General features: G+C 48.5%; 1 protein-coding gene across 2 annotated transcripts in view; it reads left to right on the forward strand.

The window, feature by feature from the left end:
- LOC146772716 (cathepsin S-like) overlaps positions 1–20,754 on the forward strand; it is a 138,048-nt gene that overhangs the window by 22,601 nt on the left and 94,693 nt on the right. For both annotated transcript variants that reach the window (XM_085638765.1, XM_085638766.1), the window contains exons 2-3: positions 5,815–5,941; positions 13,831–13,953. In XM_085638765.1, coding sequence (XP_085494891.1) covers positions 5,816–5,941; positions 13,831–13,953 — 249 coding nt within the window. In that variant the 5' untranslated portion in view covers position 5,815. The remainder of the gene's footprint in view (positions 1–5,814; positions 5,942–13,830; positions 13,954–20,754) is intronic.

Below are 20,754 nucleotides of genomic sequence, written 5' to 3' on the forward strand. Positions count from 1 at the left end.
ACTGCTTTGAAATAATTGTCAGAACATGATGTTACATTACAGTCTGTGTGTTGTTTACTCACTCTTCAAAATGTATGTTTCAAAAAATATAATGCTGTTGGAATTAAAGCTATTAAATGTCAGGTTGTTGCCATTGCATTACAGAGTATGTCCAAATTTAGTCCAGGGATGCTGCTCAAGTGGCCATTTTAACTTTGTTGTTTTTTATTGTTATATAACAGTAAAACGTATTGACAGTTGAATTTACTAGAGGGCAATGCAGATTTCTACCTTCAGACTTAGTCACATTTTTGAGCCTGGATTCTTTCATCCGGGTAAGGTTATAGAGTGTAGCCGAAGAGTGATCCACAACGCCAAAAACCTTCTCCGCAAGGTTGCGCTGAATCAGATTTTCTGCTGTGGGGCAGAACGTAGCTGGAGCTACCAGGATCTTTTGCCCAGCGGTGATGCACCACCGATGGATAGGCTTGGCAAGTTGGTCCCCCTCCCCTGTTGGTTTCAGAGAAACAATTTGGCAAAAAGTTTCTAAGTCCCAGGTTTCAAGAAACTTCAGCAGGAGTTTACCCTGATTACTGCTGCCAAGGGCCTATGACCTTCAGGGACAGTACTTGGGGGTCCAGACTCACTCCAGCGCAGGTCAGCAGCAGGCTCCTCTGCAGGTGCAGTTGGAACTCGTCAGCTGGAAATGCAAGAAAAGGCGTCTTGGAGCTTGTTGTGTCCATGAAACCCAAACAGGAGGTCACCGTTATGATCCTTGAATTCCACCTCTTTGTCCTGGGTACAAGTGGGACAGCAGGTACAGTCTTCAATGCTCTTCTTAGGTTACAGACAGCAGGTCCAGTCCAGATTTTCCAGAAGTGATCTGAGGAATGGGCTGGGGATGCCACATTTAGGCCCAGTGCCAGCCTGCGTGTGGGCAAAACTCTTAAACACTCCTTAACCAACTGGGCAAAAGTTTCCTTGTGTGAACTGACATACTTTTGCAACATATCCTGTATGGTTTACTATTAACTATTGTGAGAAGTTGGCCTGATGTATGATGTCACTAGTTCTAGTGTACACCTTATATCAGTCCAAATACCCTTATGGTGATTGGTTGTAAAGTCAACCTTATAGACCAGCTATCCTAGTGGTAGCATGGACAAGAGCAGTCTTAGGCTAAACTCTGAATGGCATGTGAAGCCAGCTGTGATACCATATATAATCCCTTGAATACCAAATGAAAGGACACCACAACAGATATATATATAAAATAAAGTGTATTTATTCTAAGCAAACCCTCAGCACTCTTTATGAGATTAGAGGTAAGTACAACACAGTCTTATTTAAGCATACATTAAGTCACACAGGTAAGTAATACAGTTAGGCCCTAGGGGCCACGCAAACCATATACTAAGTAAGTGGTATAAGAACCACTGTCACGGAAACAGAATAGGCCTAGGCCTAGGGAATCGCTGGGGCTACACTACACTAGCGTTAGTTAGGAAGTGGGAGGCCCACGGGATTCGTGTGCAGAGTGGAAACACTCACGCGTAATGCGTAAAAGTCAATAGCAATAGTACAGTTTAGAAAACGGTAGATTTAGGACACTTCCGGAGTAGCTAGGAAGTTGAGACTTGAAAACTAGACACTAGGATAGTCACTATCCTGATGAGCACCGGAGTACCCAAGTTACCTAGCCCACAGGCTGCGGGTGCATAGGGGTGAAAATGCGTCGGTTTTCGTCGTCGACTCCTATGGATGCCTGAAGAAAGATGCTGACAGGCAGTCAGTGGAGAGTGTCCGGTGGATCCCAAGGCTGGGATCAAGAAGAGAAGAAACCTGCAAGCAGAAGGGACAGAGTCAAGGTCACTAGCCAGTGACCACGTGGAACCAGGAAGGAACCAGGCGATGTCGTGAAGATTGCAGGTGAAGGTGAAGCTTGTCGCTGCAGCCAGGAGGACCAGGAAGCGTCGAGGACGACCAGGACCAGGAGGCGAGCTGTCCCACGAAGGCTCTTGCTGTCGGCGGCGTCGAAGTTGGACTAGGACTCACCAAGCCTTGGCAAGCGGAACCCACGAAGAACGAAGGACTTGCTTCTGGTGCAGACCAGGAAGGTCTGGGGTGCTTCTTCTTTGCAGAGAAGCGGGAGCCAGTCTGGAGGAGCCAAACCAGCACAGAAGATTTCAGGGTGCGTCGTCACAAAGGCCACTAGCCAGCGGGCAAGCAACCGGACAGACGCGGCAAGCAGGAAAATGCTGAAGGGCCCCACGCAGGACTCGTGGAGTGTGGGGGGCTGATCTTCGGTGCAGATGGTGCTTGGGGTTGGGGCTTCTCAATCCCCGGTGCACAACTTCGAGGGTACCTCAGAAGCTGCGCTTTAAGTTACTAGCCACTTTTTCCAGGTAGCCGGTCCCACGTCGCTCGTCGCCTCCACGGATCTCAGCTCGGCTGTAGATGTGGATCAGGGTCGGAGAAGTCTGGAAGTCAAGGCTCTGGTCGGGCTCTGCAGTCGGTTCCTCGTAGAACGTGGGCAAAGCAAAGGGTAGTCTCTTGATGGTGCCTGTTTGCACAGGGTAGCCACTCCTTGGCTACAAGGGAGATTCTTCAGTCTTCTTCTTTCGTCGAATGTCGAAGGTCCAGAGTTTCTGTTCAGTTTTGCAGGTTCAGGATAATCTAAAGTCTTGAGGCCCAACTCCCACTCTTATACTAATCTGGGGGGCTGGGGTACCTGCTAGGTCACGCCTTATGGGTGGGACCTGGGAGGGGGTGGTTACACCCACTTCCCTTTGTCCAGTTTCGCGCCAGAGCTGGGGCTGGAGTGCCCCAGCGCCGGTTTGAACTGGACTATGCAAGGAACACCTTGTGTGCCCCAGGCATGTCTCATTCCTTTCAGCCCACCCTGCCCCAATACACTAAAGGCTGTCTGGGGAGGTGCTAGCACCTCCCCAAGCAGGAAACCTATTGTCCAGGCCTCCCTGGCTGGGATCACTCCCAGCTGCAGGAGGTCAGACTTGTGTCGTGGCAGCAGCATCCATTTTGTGATGCTGAGGCTTTGGTCAGAGGCTAACAGTTGAAGTATGATTTTAACATGTCTTTCCCTCTAGAAGGGGGGAATAATATTCTCATGTCCCGAAATGGCATGGGGGTATTATTCCACAGTGTTAGACACCTTACACGACATGTTTCGATAAAGCCAAACCATAGTTACCATAACCGTCTAAGATTATAAGGCACTTTAAGAGTATATGGTAGGCTATATCATAGAACAGCTATAAGGACAAGGTTCCGAAAGCTGCAGACAGGCTCAGCTCATGCTAGAGCACCATCTCACATGTTACCAAGCACTCTGCCTCCAGGATTGTCAAGGCCTGCCATAGGAGTGACTGATAGGTACACATGTGTCTATATGTAAGTTAGGAATAGGAATACTACACCTAAGCAAGGGGTGATTACACGACCTTGCCCCAGCTGAGTGATCAGCCAGTTGTGTCAAAATGGAAGGCCAGGCCAGGGGTGGCATAATACATGCTGCAGCCCCTGGTAGGCCTAGGGTACACCTATGCCCTGGGTACCTAGGGTACACTGTACAGGGGCCAATAAGGTGATCCTATCCAAATGGGTTATGCACCTAAAGTACATAGTATTAATTTAGAGAGAGAACAGCAGGGCTGTGGGTCTGATTAGCAGGCCCACAGCCATATCTAAGTCGAAAACCAGTAAAGCAAAAGCAAAAAGTGGGGGTGAACATAGAAAGCAGACCCTACTCTCCTACAACTATCCCAAATTGTCACTCTCTACCTAACTTCAACATGGCAGAGACTTTCTTCCCCTGGTCAGATCTCCCTGTGCCCACCCAGAAGTGTGGCTATGATAATAGGCAAAAACCTCCTTATGGTCATTCCAAACCAGTTCTAGATCAGCCATCATACCCCTCACCGGGTTTGTAACCAAGCTGAACAGAAGACAAAGGGAGGCATGGGTGTGAACTACATCTGCCAGTGACAAGGTAGGCACTTTTTGAAGCTCAAGAAGGGGCTGGCACAACCACACAGGCCATCTTCCTCAAGGAAAATAAATATCTTTCCACACCTGAACCTTTTGCCCACTGTCTGTTGGCCATACATATAACACCACAGGACAGCCATTAACAGACAGATGATACTGGGCACTGGCAGAAAAGTACATCTGGCTTAGGCTGGAAAACAAACTTACTAATAGTAAGTGCCATTTTTGAAACTAGTAATATAAAATCAGACTTTACCATTAAGTTGGATTATAAAATGACTATTAAAATAATTCATTTTACTAGCTGCTTCCAAATCGAAATTAAGCATTACACATTATTGTATAACACAGTGCTTCCTTATGACATAATACAGTTTTCCTTATGAAAGAGCTAGCCTTGATACAATGAAAACAACTTTGGAGGTTTTTCAATGTTAGGACAAGAAAAAGGTTAACTATACATCTTTAATTTTTAAATACCATGCACCCAGCACTATGGACATTTCAAGCCTACCGTAGGGGTGAAATATAGTTAATAAAAAAGATGGTTTATGCCTGGCAAAAGATTTGAAGAGTTGAAATAGCAGTTCAAAAACTGTACTACAAACTGCAATGACAGGCCTGAGACATGTTTTAGATGGCTACTTTAGGGGGTGGCACAATTAGTGTTGCATCCCCCCACCCCCATTGTAGAATTTAAGTTACAAGCCCAAGGTCCATGTAGTATCATATACTATCGATTTATAAGTAACTTAATATGCTAATTAGGTGTATGCCAATGTACACAGGTTTAGAAGGGAGAGCACAAGTACTTAATCTACGGTTGGCAGCGATAAAGTGCACAGAGTCCTATAGCCAGCAAAAACCGGTTCAGCAAAAAGTGGCAAAGTTCTGGGGAATACCATGCAAAATATGGTCATCTCCACCACGGGTCCACCCCAGGAGAAGTCAGAAAGAACTAACCACCCCACAGGAGATCTCTTTGCTAAATCAAAAAAAAACTGGAGAGACCATGAGCAATGGTATGGTCAGTACCAGGGCGACGTTCCACCAAAAGGTCCATACCCTGTAGGAAGATGGACCACTTAAACAGTTTAGGATTCTCACCAGGCATTTACATTAGCCATCTGAGGGTTTTGTGAGCTATCTGAACCAGGAAATGAGTCCCAAACAGGTATGGTCTCAGTTTCCTCAGTGCGCAGACTACTGCAAATGCCTTCCTCTCAATTGCATTCCACCTTTCTTATCTGGGAAGTAACCCCCTGCTGGTGAAGGCTACAGGTTGGTCGAAGCCCTCATCATTCAACTGTGAGAGAACAGCCCTGATACCATGCTTTGAAGCATCTGTCTGCACGAGAAACTCTTTTGAGAAGTCAGGTGTCCTGAGTACTGATAATCTTCTTGGGCACCTTCTTGGAAAGCAGGTTTGTCAAGGGGGGCAACAATGATGCCATACCGATTGACACATCTCCCATAGTGTTTAGTGGGGCCTACAAAGGCCCTCACTTTAGTTTGGTTTTTGGGAGCCCCCAAGCCAGGATAATTGGTGTCTTGGGCTATAAAAGTTGTACATGGCCTCCACCAACTTGGTGGCCCAAGTACATACAGGCCTTCTGATATTTTATGATATCCCACTTTACATATATGAATTATCTCCCGAGCCACATCTTATTTGTGCCCCTAACATTAAAGCATTTTAAGAACAGTGGACTGTAACTATACATTTTCGATGTTGGTGCTCTCTTTGAAATGCATTAGTCACAGATTGTTTTATTCGGTTTATTTGCTGTGGTCTTGTGCTGACAGTTCTTCTTCTCTTGGTACCAGGATGAAGATACTGATTTGCACAGCACTAGCTTTTGCTTCAGTTGCTGCAATGTCCCACCCGGATCCCACTCTTGATCACCACTGGGAGCTGTGGAAGAAAGTCTATGAGAAGCAGTACAACAATGAGGTACGAGCATAGATGACACATTTTCTCTCCCTCGCTCTCTCTCCCTCTCTATCTCTATCTCTCTCTCTCATATGAGAGATCCCATCTTCACCATAATCATCCCACTATGTTCCTCAACCACTAAGGAGTGCAGTGCATCCCTGGATGGCTGCTTGCCCACAATAATAACCTGTCACACTCACACTTACTCGTTGTTCTGGGCTCCTCTATCACATCCACAGACCCACAGTCTCACCACTCACCCGGATGGGACTGAGGAACTGGGATCTAGAGAATTGGGCCCAATCACATATTTTAATGATATTTCCGGAACCGGAAGTCTTCAGTAAAAAAGAAAAATCTTCTCTTCCCTCACATGCTGGAAATTAATAGATATGGGCTGCACAATGGCATGGGTGGTACAGTGCAGTTTGGGAATGGCATAGGCTCACCGCACTTTAAGACTCTATACTGTTTGCAGGTCACCCTCTAGTTGCAAAGGATATTCTATGTAGTTTTTAGGTCTCGGCTCGAAGGCTGCGCTTGCGCAGTCTCGATCCGAGATTTAATGACTTGGAGAAGAGGGGCTTGAACCCACCCCTCTTCTCCCCTGTTCTCCATTGGCTGGCCTCTTGAATGCTGGCCAGCCATTGGAGAAGAGGTCCGTCACTCCGATCAGGCGCCGTCCTTTTCGGATTCGGGGGCGTGTTTTTTTCAACAAATCTAATTATCTCCTCCAGCCAATGGCAAGAGGAGAACACGCCCCCGAATCCGAAATCGCCGCTGCCTTTCTCCGAGGCATTTCTGCTTCGCCTCGGAGAAAGGCGGTGGTGTCTTCCGGTGCCCTCGGCTTGTTCCTCTTTACTTGTTTGTGTGTTCTGAGTGGAGGTATGGTACAGCAGATGCGATCTGTGTGGGGGGTTGTTGATGTTTTTGAAGACAGCAGTCGTGCGTTGCATTCTGTGAAGCTGCGCAGCTGGTGGCTTCTGGTTGGAGTGGGTGTCATGTTTTTTAAGAGATGATGTGCTCTTGAATGGGCGCATTTGGTGTGTTTTGGAGCATGGCTGGTTTATTCTGGATTTGCTTGTGCTCTTGCTCACCCCTGAGGCGGAAGCCGGGGGCTCTCTCTTTACTATCCCTTTGCCCACGGGCACCCACTCGCTGAATGTAGAATTATTTTTAAAAATTGTAAAATATTTTATATAGCTCGTTTTTACCTACTTGCACCACTGACCCCTCGGACCAGATTCCACGCTGCTACGAGGCCCCTTGATGCCACTTCCTGATCGCTGCAGCCGAGTCAGGTGCTGACGCCGGTAGGCGAGGAGGGACGCCATCTTGGGGGAAGGAATACGGTAGCGGTCCAGTAGTTGGACGCTTCCCGCACGTATTCCACTGGATATAAAGATGACGCGTCCCCGTCCGCGCGCCGGAGGCGCGCCAAAGGCAAGCCCGTCTGCGGACGACCGGGGCACGGGGCCAGAACCCCTGCATCTTTTACCTCTGATAACAGAAATAATAAAATATATATCAGATACACTTCAGGTGACCTACATGCCCTCCGCCCCAGTGTGGAAGATAGTTGGCGCCACACCATGTCTATGGCACCTCTCACATCTCAATGTGCGACATGCCGCTTTCACATTTGGGGGGGGGGGAGAAAGGATGACTTGAGGCTGCTAAATTTGAAGCTGACATTATTAAATTGTAGATCCCTCAAAAAGCACAAATTAGAGATACATGACTTGGTGCTAGAGGGTAATCTCGATGTCCTCTTTCTAACAGAGACCTGGTTAGATGAATCCTCTACTCCCGAAACTCTAGAAGCTGTCCCTGAAGGATACAGCCTGCTCAGAATTGACAGAGATAAGCAGAGAGGTGGGGGATTGGCAATGATTAATAAATATGACCTACACTGTACCTTAGAAAAGGCTATTTTGCCCAACAGTGAAGGTGGCTTTTTTACGATTAAAGCTAACCCTACTAATATTATCAATGGACTCCTCTTATACCGGCCTCCAGTCAAGACTTCTCAGTTCTGCAACAAATTGGCAGAGCTGATAACTCAGCATGCACTTAGGTATAGGAAATTTCTCATTTTAGGAGACCTCAATTTCCACTTTGAGGACCATAATTGTAAGGAGGGACAGGCTGTGATAGACGTTCTGAAATCACAGTCGCTTAGACTGCAATCTATATCCCCGACGCATCAACTAGGCCACCTTCTAGACCCCATTTTTGCTAACTGGGAAGGGGTTAAAGTTGCCACACCAATGCAAATTATATGGTCTGATCACTACGTTATTCCATTTGAAGTTGAATTAGGCCCTCAGGAACACAGCAGGAATAAACCTAGGCCTCTGAAACGTAGAGACTGGAAGAAGTTTACGCAGGAAAACTTCAGAGCCACTCTACTTAAAGAACCCCCGCTTCCCAGCGATACCCTACTTAAAGCATGGGATGATTATGAAAAATGGTTGTCTAGGGCTTTGGATATAGTCGCGCCATGGACACTCAAGCCCCCCGCCAGGAAAACTAAGACCGCCCCCTGGTTCTCTAAAGAACTCAAAGATGCGAAAGCCAAATGTAAAAACACTGAACGTAGATGGAGGAAAAACTACAACCCAGAGGATAAGCTGAGCTATAAAAATGAATTAAAAACGTATCACAAACTCGTGAGAGCAGCCAAAGGCGCTCATTTCAAAGAACGTATTGAATCTGCTAAATATCCTACCAAGGAACTTTTTTCGATCTATAAGGAGCTTACGGCTTCAACCAGACTAGAGGCCCAAGATACCTTCTCTAATGATCTATGCGATGACATTGCAGATTATTTCACAAATAAAGTGGATTTAATACACGCCACCTTCACAAGTAGCACACCGACCAATTACTCGGTGGTGAGAAATGACGCTGCTACCATGTCCCCTTTGACATGCTTTAGAGTTCCTGAGAGGCTAGATCTACTTACCATTGTTAACGGTATCCAGTCCGGCTCTCCCATTGATGTGATCTCGCCAATTCGCTGTAAGGGAATCTTTGATTGTATGATCGAACAGATTGAACACCTGATTTCTCTATCTTTTCAGGAGTGCCATGTGCCTAACGTCTGGAAAATGGCACAGGTTTTACCCCTGAAAAAAAAGCCTAATATACACATTTCCCAGCTACAAAATCTCCGCCCTATCTCTCTCCTCCCCTTCTGTGGAAAAGTCGTGGAGAAGGTAGTGAATAGTCAACTTATGAAATTCATTGAGGAGAACTCTCTTCTCCACTCCACACAGTCAGGTTTTAGAGCAGGTCACTCTACAGAATCGGCAGTTCTCTTTTCCACTGAATGTCTGAGGCAACTTGCAGATGAGGGGCAGACGGCAGCGCTGATTCTATTAGATCTCAGTGCAGCTTTCGACACCGTGCTGCACTCGACGCTGCTGTCTCGCCTCTCGGACTTGAGAGTTGAAGGATCAGCCCTGAAATGGATAAAATCCTTCCTAGAAAACAGGAGTTTTCAGGTACACTGCCCTCCTCACAAATCGTCCCTTCGTAAGCTGAGTCATGGGGTTCCACAGGGCTCAAGTCTGAGCCCTACGCTATTCAATCTCTATATGGAGCCCCTAGCCCATATTGTGGAAGCCTTTGGTGTGGATATCGTCACATATGCGGACGATACCCAACTAATAATTAAACTTACCCACAATCAGGTAGAAGATGCCAATAACTTTTCAAACTGCATGCGATCTGTGGCAGGATGGATGAACCACAACTGCCTACGCCTTAATGGCGATAAAACAGAACTGTTAGTGGTCGGAAAATCCCCCTCTGCCTGGTCGCCGGCCTGGTGGCCTACAGAATTAGGTGCGATCCCCCTCCCGGCGGACTCCGTTAGAAACCTTGGTATATGGTTGGATGCGGAGCTTTCTTTTAGGCAGCAGGTCAGCAAAATCACAGGAAAATGTTTTGGTATATTAAAAACACTTCGTAAAGTCCTCAACCTGCTCCCCATCAGTGCCAGGAAAACCTTGATTCATGCCCTAGTCACTCCACATTTGGACTACGGCAATGCCCTACTCCTAGGACTAAGTAGAAAAGGCATACACCAATTGCAGTGCGTCCAAAATGCCGCCGCACGCCTGGTACTTAACCTTCCACGCAGGGCATCCGGAACAATGGCATTACATAAACTCCACTGGCTCCCTATTGAGGAACGCATCAAGTTCAAGGCACTTTGTTTTGCCCATCGCATTGCCCAGGGTAAAGGTCCTGGTTACCTGCGAAACCTTCTCACGATCCATCGCCCCACCCGTAACCTCCGATCTACTGGAGCGATGCTATTTCAGCTTCCTCGCATTCGCAGGGCCAGGATGGGAGGTAGCTCCTTTCGCTTTCTAGTGAGCAAGCACTGGAACAATCTCCCTCTTGACTTGCGCATGGAGCCTTCCGAAATTAGATTCAGACTTAAATTAAAAACTTACCTTTTCCCCAAGTAATTCTGTTCCTTGTAGCCTTAGATCTTCAGCTACGGACCGCGGCCTTTTTCAGGGAGCTATCAGCATTTCTTAGCGCGGGGACACACCGTCTTGAGTGTAACCAAGTGCTCTAAAAGTGGCTTTATTATTATTATTATTATTATTCTCGGCGGGAAACAGACAGTGAACTGCGTGTGTTGGTACACACAGTTTGGGGCTCACTGGCTGGATTTTTCCACCTTTTGCCCGCGAGGGTCACATTCCAGGTCCTGTTGCTGTGGTAGATGGGTTGTGAGAAGCTCTGGGTGTTTACCGCGAGGGCGAGGGGGGTGAGGGGCAGGGGTACCCTGGGGTGTGAGGAGAGCCCACTTTTGACGCGTCATGTTCTGGATGTTAGCTGCCTTGAGGGGGCGAGGGGGGGGGGGGGTCACAGTCGCCTGGGAGTGCCCCTTTTATCTTTAAGTAAAGCCACCTATGGGGTCTTTTCATTTGTGTAACTCATTCTGCTGCACACAACTGGCCCATCTTTAATCTCTGCCACGTGAGACCCCTGTTTTAGAGGGCTAGACTTCAATATTTTGCCTTTAAATTAGGTTTTTTTGTTCACTCCCACTTAAAACGTCCTTAACGCCAATGGGAAAAAATGCGGAAGTTAATTTCTCTAGTTGTTGCCTAAATCTCGTTCTTGGTTCCCAAATCCCGCTCGCCTCTTTTCCAGTCTAGGTTGGCCCCGTGTCGTTTTCAGGGCCCTGTGGGGTCTATTCGCCTAAGTCGCTTATTAGGAGCCCCTCGAATCCTCTGGCTCTGCCACTGCCATGCCTTTTCTTTGTCCTCCCCTTCGTGATGTTGTTCGCCGACCTCTCGGTGCTCGCACCCCTCCTCTGCTTGCTGAGGGCTCGTGCCCCACCTCTCTCCAACGGCCTACAGGGTGGTGGCGACCCCTGCTGGGAGGAGCTGGTACTTCCTCTCAGGACACAGCGCTGCCACGGGCCTCTTTTCTCTTCAGAGCAGCGGGAGTGCTTATTTCAACAAGCGCTTTCTCTTGAGTAGCCCAAGGAACTCTGGAGCTTCAATATTGATTAGGAGATGCACATTCATCTTTAATTGGTAATTACATTGTACCTCTGCTTGTTTTTAATGATCCAATTTTAAAGGTTACAATGAGTTTATGTTTTGTATCTACAGGTGCATGGCGGGTGATCATATAGAGAAAAGTACTGATGAGAAAAGTGTAAATAACAATGCCGTTTCTTTAAATGTTTTAAAAACAAATACATAAACGAAAATAATATCATGAGCAATGCCAATAGCTCTAACTTTAACAATGCCGAGACCGTTGCATTGTAAATGCTTGTTAATAGTTGGGCCGGAGAGTCCTGGTGAGTAGGATGGCTGAGATTACCCCCATGCAAGTTACATTGTAGTGGCTTTTGCCCTTTGTCCACCAGGTGTCTGCACCTCTCCACACAGGCGGTAGAACAGTTTTCACTTCTTAAAAAGCAAGGGACAGCATTATGGCTTCATCCGTTTGTATGCCTGATTCTTACTTTGTTGGGTAAACGCAATTACAGGCTGGTTGGAGCCAGTATTTCGGGGGCCCTGACAGGAACCAAAGCCAAAACCTTCCATCAAATCCAAACACTCCTTTCATTCAGGGAGGAGGGCATCATATTGGGCTATTTTTATATCTTCTTGGGCTTCCTAGAATAGCATAGGTAAAGTTGTTATCAGCTGGTAAAGATAAGTGAGGTAGCCTTAAATGGCCCAGACACTGTGCCAAAATTGTAGATTGGTATGTGGTGCTAAACATAGCCTGAAGAAGCGGAAAGGAAGCACAGTTCTATGACAAGACAAAGGCAGAATGTCTGGCAGCATGCAGATCCATATTTCCACAGCTAACTCATCATCTAAACATAAGGAAACAGATTTACACTGCCTACTTCATGCGACACCAGAGATTTTCACACAACACATATGTAACATGACACCAATAACCAACAAGCATTTGCAATGCAATAGGTCTCGCAATTGCGGGATTTTGAGCTATTGGAATTGTAAATGACTATGCCTTTTATTTGTGTTTAAAAAATCTGCAATAATAAAAGGCATTGTCATGTACAATACCAATAGGTCAAAGTTTCTAAAAAGCAAGACCTATTGCATTGCAAACGCTTGTTGTGTACAAGTGCCCCATGCCACGCTTTCATATTATTAGCGGCAACGCCCCTTTCTTTAGACAAGCAGTCTCTAAAGAAAGGTCCGTGGCCGCTATTAAAGTGAAAGCGCAGTATGGGGCGCTATTACCCAAATAAGCATTTGTTTGTCAAGTTTTGAAACAAATGCTTTTTAGGCCTCGCCTGACCCAGCGCATACGCTGGTCTGGCGAGACTTTTAGTGTGTGGGTTTTCAAAGGGCTGCCACAGGCTTTTGGTGGCCTAGCGCTTGCGTTCACACGAGCGTGCACGCACGCAGCCACCATCTGTCTTTGATAGCGATCACTTTCACTTTCGCGGGCCGCGCCACTTTCACGGCCACGCGGCCAATGCTGGTTTTATTTGGCATTTCAGTCCCTTTCTTTTAATCTGTTAGCTCTATATATTTCAACTGCATTTTTATTAGCACATTTCCTGGCATATGTGTTGAATTTTAAAGTTTTTGGTGGGACCTATTGGCTATGCCAATGCTTGTTTTGTAAAAGCTCCCCGTGAAAGCACGCATGGCGTGCTGAATGTTGTACGAAAACATGTAGTGCCTGCAGTAGGAGAAACCATTAAAGAAAATGGTGCTTACAGAGTAATTAAAGCCTACAGTGTAACAACAGAAGTAAAAGGGCCAGCCCTCTTGGGAGGTTACAAATGAAGACTATGCGGTCCTAAGGAAGGACTAATAAGCCTATTAACAAATCAGAAGACAGCATTTACGAAGGACAATGACACAAGCCAATGATAAATAAGGGCGGAGAGTGTGCAGGGCTTCAAGTCCATACTCCAATACAGCATGGCCCCCAGAGCAGTGCATTGCTGGCCAGGCTCGACCTAGAAACACATACAATTCTTGGAGCGGGCCAGTAATCACCTCTTCCAAGGAGTCTAGGCAAAAAGCCTGTGCCTCTGCAATAGAACCGGATGATACAATTACATTTCCTTAGAACTGATGAAAGAGGGACAGAGCCACCATCGACAGTTAGATGGGTTTATTCTACTGCCCCTGCCCAGCAACAGATTAAAAACACTAGTTTCGGACACTGGGACAGTCCTGCCGTTTTTAAAAAGTTTGCAGGGTGGATCAGCTTTACCAGACATGCTAAACCTTAGTTCCTGCAGCAACAGAAACGTTCATGAAATTGTGAAAACTGTAATAAGAACATTCCATAATCTAGATCATTCCACTGACATCTTGTTGCCACTTTAAAAAGGTAAAATTCTATATATTTTTTCGCTGCAGATAGAGCAAGGATGGAGACGAATAATTTGGGAAAAAAACCTGAGGTTTGTGACGCTGCACAATCTGGAGGCTTCCATGGGCCTGCATTCCTATGAGTTAGGCATGAACCATCTGGCCGACATGGTAAGTGTCCTCAACAATATTTGAAAGGGCTGGGTTGAGGGAATCGCACACAGTTGCAGCAGATTATCCCTAATGGGCCCATTTTGTGTATTAATCAAACCAGTTTGTCCCATGCTTTATTTGGAGTATGGGGAGGTGCCATATGTATATGGGTGGAAAATGCACTGATGTGAACCAGTCTATCTACCAAGGGTCCACCAGGTCAAGGTAATGGTCATCTTGCCTCAGTGCGGTATGGCAAACAGGGACGGAGAAATTGCAAATTGGACCCCCTGCAAAGGGGGAAAACTTCTAGTGCGACAGGCCATTTATTTTAATTTAGAGAAATAGTTGTGAGTTTTCCTGAACCAAAAAGTTTGACGAGCAGGCCTTTTACACATAGCACCCGCTTGACAGACCTCGACTACTGCGTGCGCCCTTCAAACACAAAGATGTCAGCCATGGAGCTGCTCACCTGACGGACTGGTCATCAGGGTCTAAATAAGGCCACTAGTCTACACTTCACGTTTTGGCTAAACCAGTGCAAGTCGGGTCAATATGGAGTAGTTTCTTACCTGTAACTCCAGTTCTGTAGTAGGGGTATCTCTGTTATAGTCATGATCTATGAATAGTCCCGCCCATGTGCGGGGACCCCGGAGCAATCAAAATATCTCTTAAGCTGTCCTGCATTTGCAAACCTGCAAAGACACTTAAGAGACAGACAAAATAATACAGCCTAATAACAATATGGCTGCACTGGCCAGCACTTCATCTGAAGTGAACACAAAAGCCCAAAATAAAGTTTAAATGTCATTTTTATTCATATCTGACATGTTCCTTTATTGTATCACACTCCCTTCACCAAAATCCCTTTAAACAATAGAGAGGAAGGGGTGGACAGACAAGCCCTATAGGTTGTCATTATGTGTCTGCTAAAAGGATACCGTGCCTTTAAGGAACTCTCCAGAGACCCCCGGTATCCCAGGATGCACAGCCAAAGCAAGTTACTTTCAGTTCTTTTTGAAGGTGTATAACAACAGGCCTGATACTGTCAGTTTACTCCACCGGGGAGGAGGGAGGGTCGCTTATGACTATAACAGAGATACCCCTACTACAGAACTGGAGTTACAGGTAAGAAACTACTCCTTCTGTAGTAGGGGATCTCTGTGTATAGTCATAATCTATGAATAGAATGGCAAGCCCATCCCAACCAATAAACAGCGGTGGAGTAAAAACCGAACACCAACAAGTCACTGTGCAAACAAATTCCTCAGCGAAGCCTGTCCAACCTGCGCATCTGCCCTAGCATCAGAGTCCAGGCAGTAATGCTTTGTAAACGTATGGACCGACTTCCAGGTGGCAGCCTTACAAATGTCAGCGATTGGAACATTCCTAAGCAAAGCTGTAGTCGCTGCTTTGCCCCTAGTCGAATGCGCTGTAGGCTTACCCCCTAACGTCTTATTAGCTTTCTGATAACAGAGCTGAATACAGGACACAATCCATCTGGAGATGGACTGTTTCGAGGTAGCTAGACCAGTTCTTACCGAACCATAATTTACAAACAGTTGATCCGACCTGCGGATGTCTTTTGTCTTATCTAGATAGAATTTCAACACTCTACGCACATCTAGTGAATGCAGAGACCTCTCCCCCGGAGAGGAGGGATGCTGAAAAAATGTAGGCAAAGTCATAATTTGATTTACATGGAAATCAGATATCACTTTAGGTAGAAACTTAGGATGAGTACGCATTACCACTTTAGAAGCATGGAATACAGTATACGGCTCTTGACAACACAGAGCCTGAATCTCACTTACTCTCCTGCCCGATGTATTGGCCACAAGGACGGCAGCCTTCCAGGACAAATGCTGCAAAGAAGCCTTATGAATAGGCTCAAAAGGCTCCCTCATTAATCTGGACAACACCAAGTTCAATTCCCATGGTGGAGAAGGTCGTCTAACAGGGGGAAACACCTTACGCAAACCCTCCAAAAAATCTTTAATCACAGGGATTTGAAAAAATGAGGTTTGGGAAGGGCCCTTTCTATACGCAGTCAAAGCTGCGAGATGAACTTTAATAGACTGAAAGTCAAGCCCAGATTGAGCTAACTGCAGCAGATAAGGCAGAATAACATCTTCTTTACAGGATGTAGGGTCAATGTCCTTTGCCGTGCACCATAAGCAGAATCTCTTCCACTTATAGGCGTAAGAAGTCCTCGTAGACGGTCTCTTCGCCTCTTTCAAGATCTCCATACAGTCCTGAGGTAGGTTCAAGTGTCCATACTGTACTAGCTCAGGAGCCATGCTGCCAAACTCAAGGACGAGAGATTGGGGTGAACCATCTGTCCTCCGAACTTCGTGAGAAGGTCCGGCCGACACGGCAGGCGCCGGTGTGGTAGAACAGACCGGTGAAGAAGGTCGGTGAACCACCATTGCCTCGGCCACTCCGGAGCAATCAGGATCATCCTGGCTCTGGATTGCGACAGCTTGGTCAGCACCGCCGGAATCAGGGGAATGGGTGGAAAGGCGTAGAGAAAGCTGTTCGACCAGCTGATCCATAGTGCATTCCCCAGCGTCCCTGGTTGGTAGTACCTGGACGCGAAGTCGCGGCATTTGCTGTTTTCTGCCGTAGCGAACAGATCGATATCCGGAGTGCCCCACTCTGCGAAGACGTCTCTTAGCACGTCGTCGTTTAGCTCCCACTCGTGATTTTCTTGAACGAGCCTGCTGAGCGCATCGGCTTGGGCATTCTGCCCTCCCGGCAGATGGGTTGCCGTGATCGTTAGGTTCCTGGCCACCAGCCAATTCCAGATCGTCTGTGCCTCCCGAGACAGCGTGCGTGAACGGGAGCCCCCCTGCTTGTTGAGGTAATACATGGTAGTAGTATTGTCCGTCTGAACTAGCAGGGAGTTTGTCTTGAAGGAGGGATGGAACGCCTTCAGGGCCAAGTGTACTGCTCTGAGTTCCAAAAGGTTGATGTGGTAAGTCATCTCCGTCTGTGACCATATCCCCTGAATCTGAAGAGGGCCCGAATGCGCTCCCCAGCCCTGGAGAGACGCATCGGTCACTATGGTCTGGACCGGAATATCCTTGTGAAAGGGAGTCCCCTTGCAGACATTCTCTGAGGAGCACCACCATTTCAGAGACTGTAGAGCGTGTTGCGACAGATGAATCTTGTCCTCCCAACGCCCCCGCCTCTGGTCCCATTGATCCTCCAGACATTCCTGCAGAGGCCTCATATGCAGACGTGCATTGGGGGTGAGAAAGATGCATGAAGCCATCGACCCCAGTAAAGAGGCCACCGTCCTCACTGCAGGAGAGTGGGCTGAGAGGAGGTGCAGGGCCTTCCAACGGATAGATAAGCGTCTCTCCTCCGAAGGACACACGCTTGCGTTCAAAGTATTGACTGAGGCCCCCAAGTACTGGAGACACTGCACAGGGATCGGCACTGACTTCGTCATGTTGATGTGCAGTCCCAGGCGATGAAGCAAGGCAGCTGTTCTGTTGAAATGACACTGGGCTTCCTGGTACGTGGAAGCTTTGATCAGCCAATCGTCCAGGTATGGATACACAAACACTTTGTTCTTCCTCAAGTGTGCCGCCACCACTGCCATGCACTTGGAGAACGTCCTTGGTGCAGACTTCAGACCAAACGGGAGTACTGTATACTGGTAATGGTTGTTGCCTACCAGAAACCTCAGGAACTTGCGATGCTTTTGTGCGATCGGCACATGTAAGTAAGCATCCTGCAGATCTATGGCGCACAGCCAGTCTCCTCGATGCAACTGAGGGTAAATCTGATGCAGGGACAACATACGGAACTTTTCTCTGCGGATCCACTTGTTTGCTTGACGCAGATCTAGAATAGGCCTGAACTCGTTCTTGTCCTTTTTTCTGACGAGAAAGAACCTTGAGTAAAGCCCTTTTCCTTTTTGCCTCAAAGGAACAGTCTCTATCGCCTTCTTCTTTAACAGAATGTCCGCCTCCCACTGGAGCTCTCGCACCATGTAGGGAGAGCGCACTGGTGGGATCTGTGGAGGCGGGCTGGTGAAACAAAGACTGTACCCATTGCAAACAATATTCAGCACCCACTTGTCCTGAGTTATTGTTCTCCACTCTGCCAGGTAGTAGTGAATACTTCCCCCCACCGGAGCGGGTAACGGATGAGGGGGAAGTGACCTTTCAGGGCTTCGACCCGGCCGGGCCTTTGTTCCCCGACGAGGATTGATGCTGTCCTCTGCCCCTCTGGCGCTTTTGGAAGGACTGCCTCGGGAACCGTTGTTGTTGCTGGTGTTGCTGTTGTTGACCAGACTGACGCCCTTGGCCGCGTTGTTTAGAATAACGCCTGCCATAGGAACGGAATGATCTCTTCTGTTCCTTGGGTTTTCCCAACCCCACGGCCTTCAGGGTTTCTGCTTCGGCCTCCATGCGGGCCATTTCGTCATCCGCATGAGACCCGAACAACGTCGTGCCAGAGAAAGGTAAGTTAGCAATCTTTTGCTGCGCTTCAGGCTTTAGAGAGGTAAGTCTCAGCCAGGAATGTCTCCTCATGTGTACTCATGACAGTACCCATGGGCCGCCAGCAATGACACATCCCCCGCTGCACTGATGATCTGGTCGGAGACCATCATGCCCTCATTCAACACCTCCTGGAAGTCTTCCCGTTTATCCCTAGGCAGGGAGTCAGCAAACTGTTGCAGGGAGTCCCATAAGGATCGGTCATAGCGACCCAGCAGAGCGGAGGCGCTAGCAGCCTTCATAGTCGTGGCCGACGTAGAGCACATCCTCCTCCCCAAGGAGTCCATCTTGCGACTCTCCTTATCCGGAGGAGCTGTTGAAGAGGGCGACGTGGAATGTTGTTTCCTAGCCGCAACCACAATGACAGAGTCTGGGGGAGGGTCCACCCTGAGGAACGCCGGGTCCGAATCAGGGGCCCTGTACTTCTTCTGCAACCTTGAGGGAGCAGACTTCACCACGGCTGGTGTCAAGAAGACCTCCATGGCTGGTTCCTCCAGACCTGGAACCAGAGGGAGGAGGGGGCGTGATAGATGCGCCTTGTGTAATGTCTCAAATATCACAGAGGTAGGGGGAACTGGTACTGTCACTGAGATTCCCAATTTTGCCGCCCCTCTCATCAGTACATCTTGAAAAGTGGCAATATCATCCACTGGCGAGATTCTAGTAGGCGGTGTTTCCAATAATGTGGGGGAAAGCCGTCCAGTGCCAGACGAGTCCGTATACCTCGTGCCTCTGGATCGAGATCTATACCTCCGTCGTCCATGCCTTGTGTGAGTGGACGATCTGTGTCTGCTCCGTGACCGCCGGCGAGATCTAGAGCGTGATCTCAGTCTGCGTGGGGTCTTAGGAGCCACTGGTAGCCGCGGAGAAGGCGGGAGCTGTGGCACCAGAGGCGGTGGTAGCGGAGGTGGCGTAGGTTGCTTAGGAGGCGCCACAGGGAGCCGGGGGTCCGGTGGAGGAGGAGGAGGAGGAGGAGGAGGAGGAGGAGGAGGAGGAGGAGGAGGAGGAGGAGGAGGAGGAGGCGTAGGAGTCTTCTGAGGCCGCGGCTGAGGGGGCAGTGGCAGGGGGTCCATTGGAGGCTCACTCCGTCCATCACCCCTTGCAGGAGAACCCAGACTAGCTCTGTCCGGACTTTCTTCCCCCTTTCTCTTCTTTGCGGGTCTACCCCGTGAAGAGGCTTAAGTGAACGAGGGAGAGCGTCCTCCTCTCCTAGATCCACGACTGGAGATCGTAATCACTGAAGAAGTGTTACCAGGTGATCTCGTACTCGATGTCGAACTGTGCGTCGACCTCGTACGGCTTCTCCTCGCCGTTGAACGCAAACGGTGTCCCCTCGACGTCGAACGGCGTCCCCTGTCTTTCCTCGACGTCGAGCGCCTTCGTCTCGACGGCGAGCGATGTCCCATCGACGGCGATCTCCTTCGCCTCGACGGCGATCTCCTTCGTCTCGACGGCCTTCGCCGGCGTCTCTGCGTCGATGTCGTTGACGTCGATCCATGAGTCGACGGCGAAGGAGACGAGCGGGCTCGCCTCGACGGCGAGCGGCGCTGTCCGCAGGGAGCAGTACAACGTCGATGGTGTGTCGACGTCGACTGTGAAGTCTTCGACGGCGACCTAGTCCTAGGTCTCGCCGGCCCCTCTCTCGACGTCAAACGTCGAGGACGCCGAGATCCAGAGCCCTGGATCGACGGCGAACACACCGGTGCTGTACCTCTCACCGTCGACGTCGTCGTCCTCGACGTCGAACGGGATCTTCCGGCCGGTAGGTGTCGTTTCTGCTCCTTTTTCTGCCCGGAGGTCCCTCCAGTGGCTGAAGCATGGGCAGAAGATGGGGAAGGAGATCCTCCATGCCCAGAGGTCCCACCTGTTCTCTGCCTCTCCTGTCCCTGAAGGCGAATCTTCTCTCTGTCCCTCAGGGTCCTCTTGGAGAAGGTCTTGCAGATGTCACATGTAGCAGGGACATGTGAAGATGATAAGCAGAGAATACAGACATCATGTGGGTCCGTCTTGGCCATTTTCCTCCCACACTCAGGGCATTTATCAAATAAAGACATAGAGTGGGTCAAACTGCACCAAACTACAGGATGCAGCAGAGAAAGGCTCTAGACGTCGAATGAACAAACTTTTATCTTCAAAAAACCAATTTTAGTCCAAAACATCCACCCAAAAGGGTAGAGCTCAATGCTCCCGGGTCCTGCTAGCAGGAGCCGGAAAAAAGAACTGAAAGTAACTTGCTTTGGCTGTGCATCCTGGGATACCGGGGGTCTCTGGAGAGTTCCTTAAAGGCACGGTATCCTTTTAGCAG

Source organism: Triturus cristatus, chromosome 12 (genome assembly GCF_964204655.1).
Source record: "Triturus cristatus chromosome 12, aTriCri1.1, whole genome shotgun sequence".
Classification (NCBI taxonomy): Eukaryota; Metazoa; Chordata; class Amphibia; order Caudata; family Salamandridae; genus Triturus; species Triturus cristatus.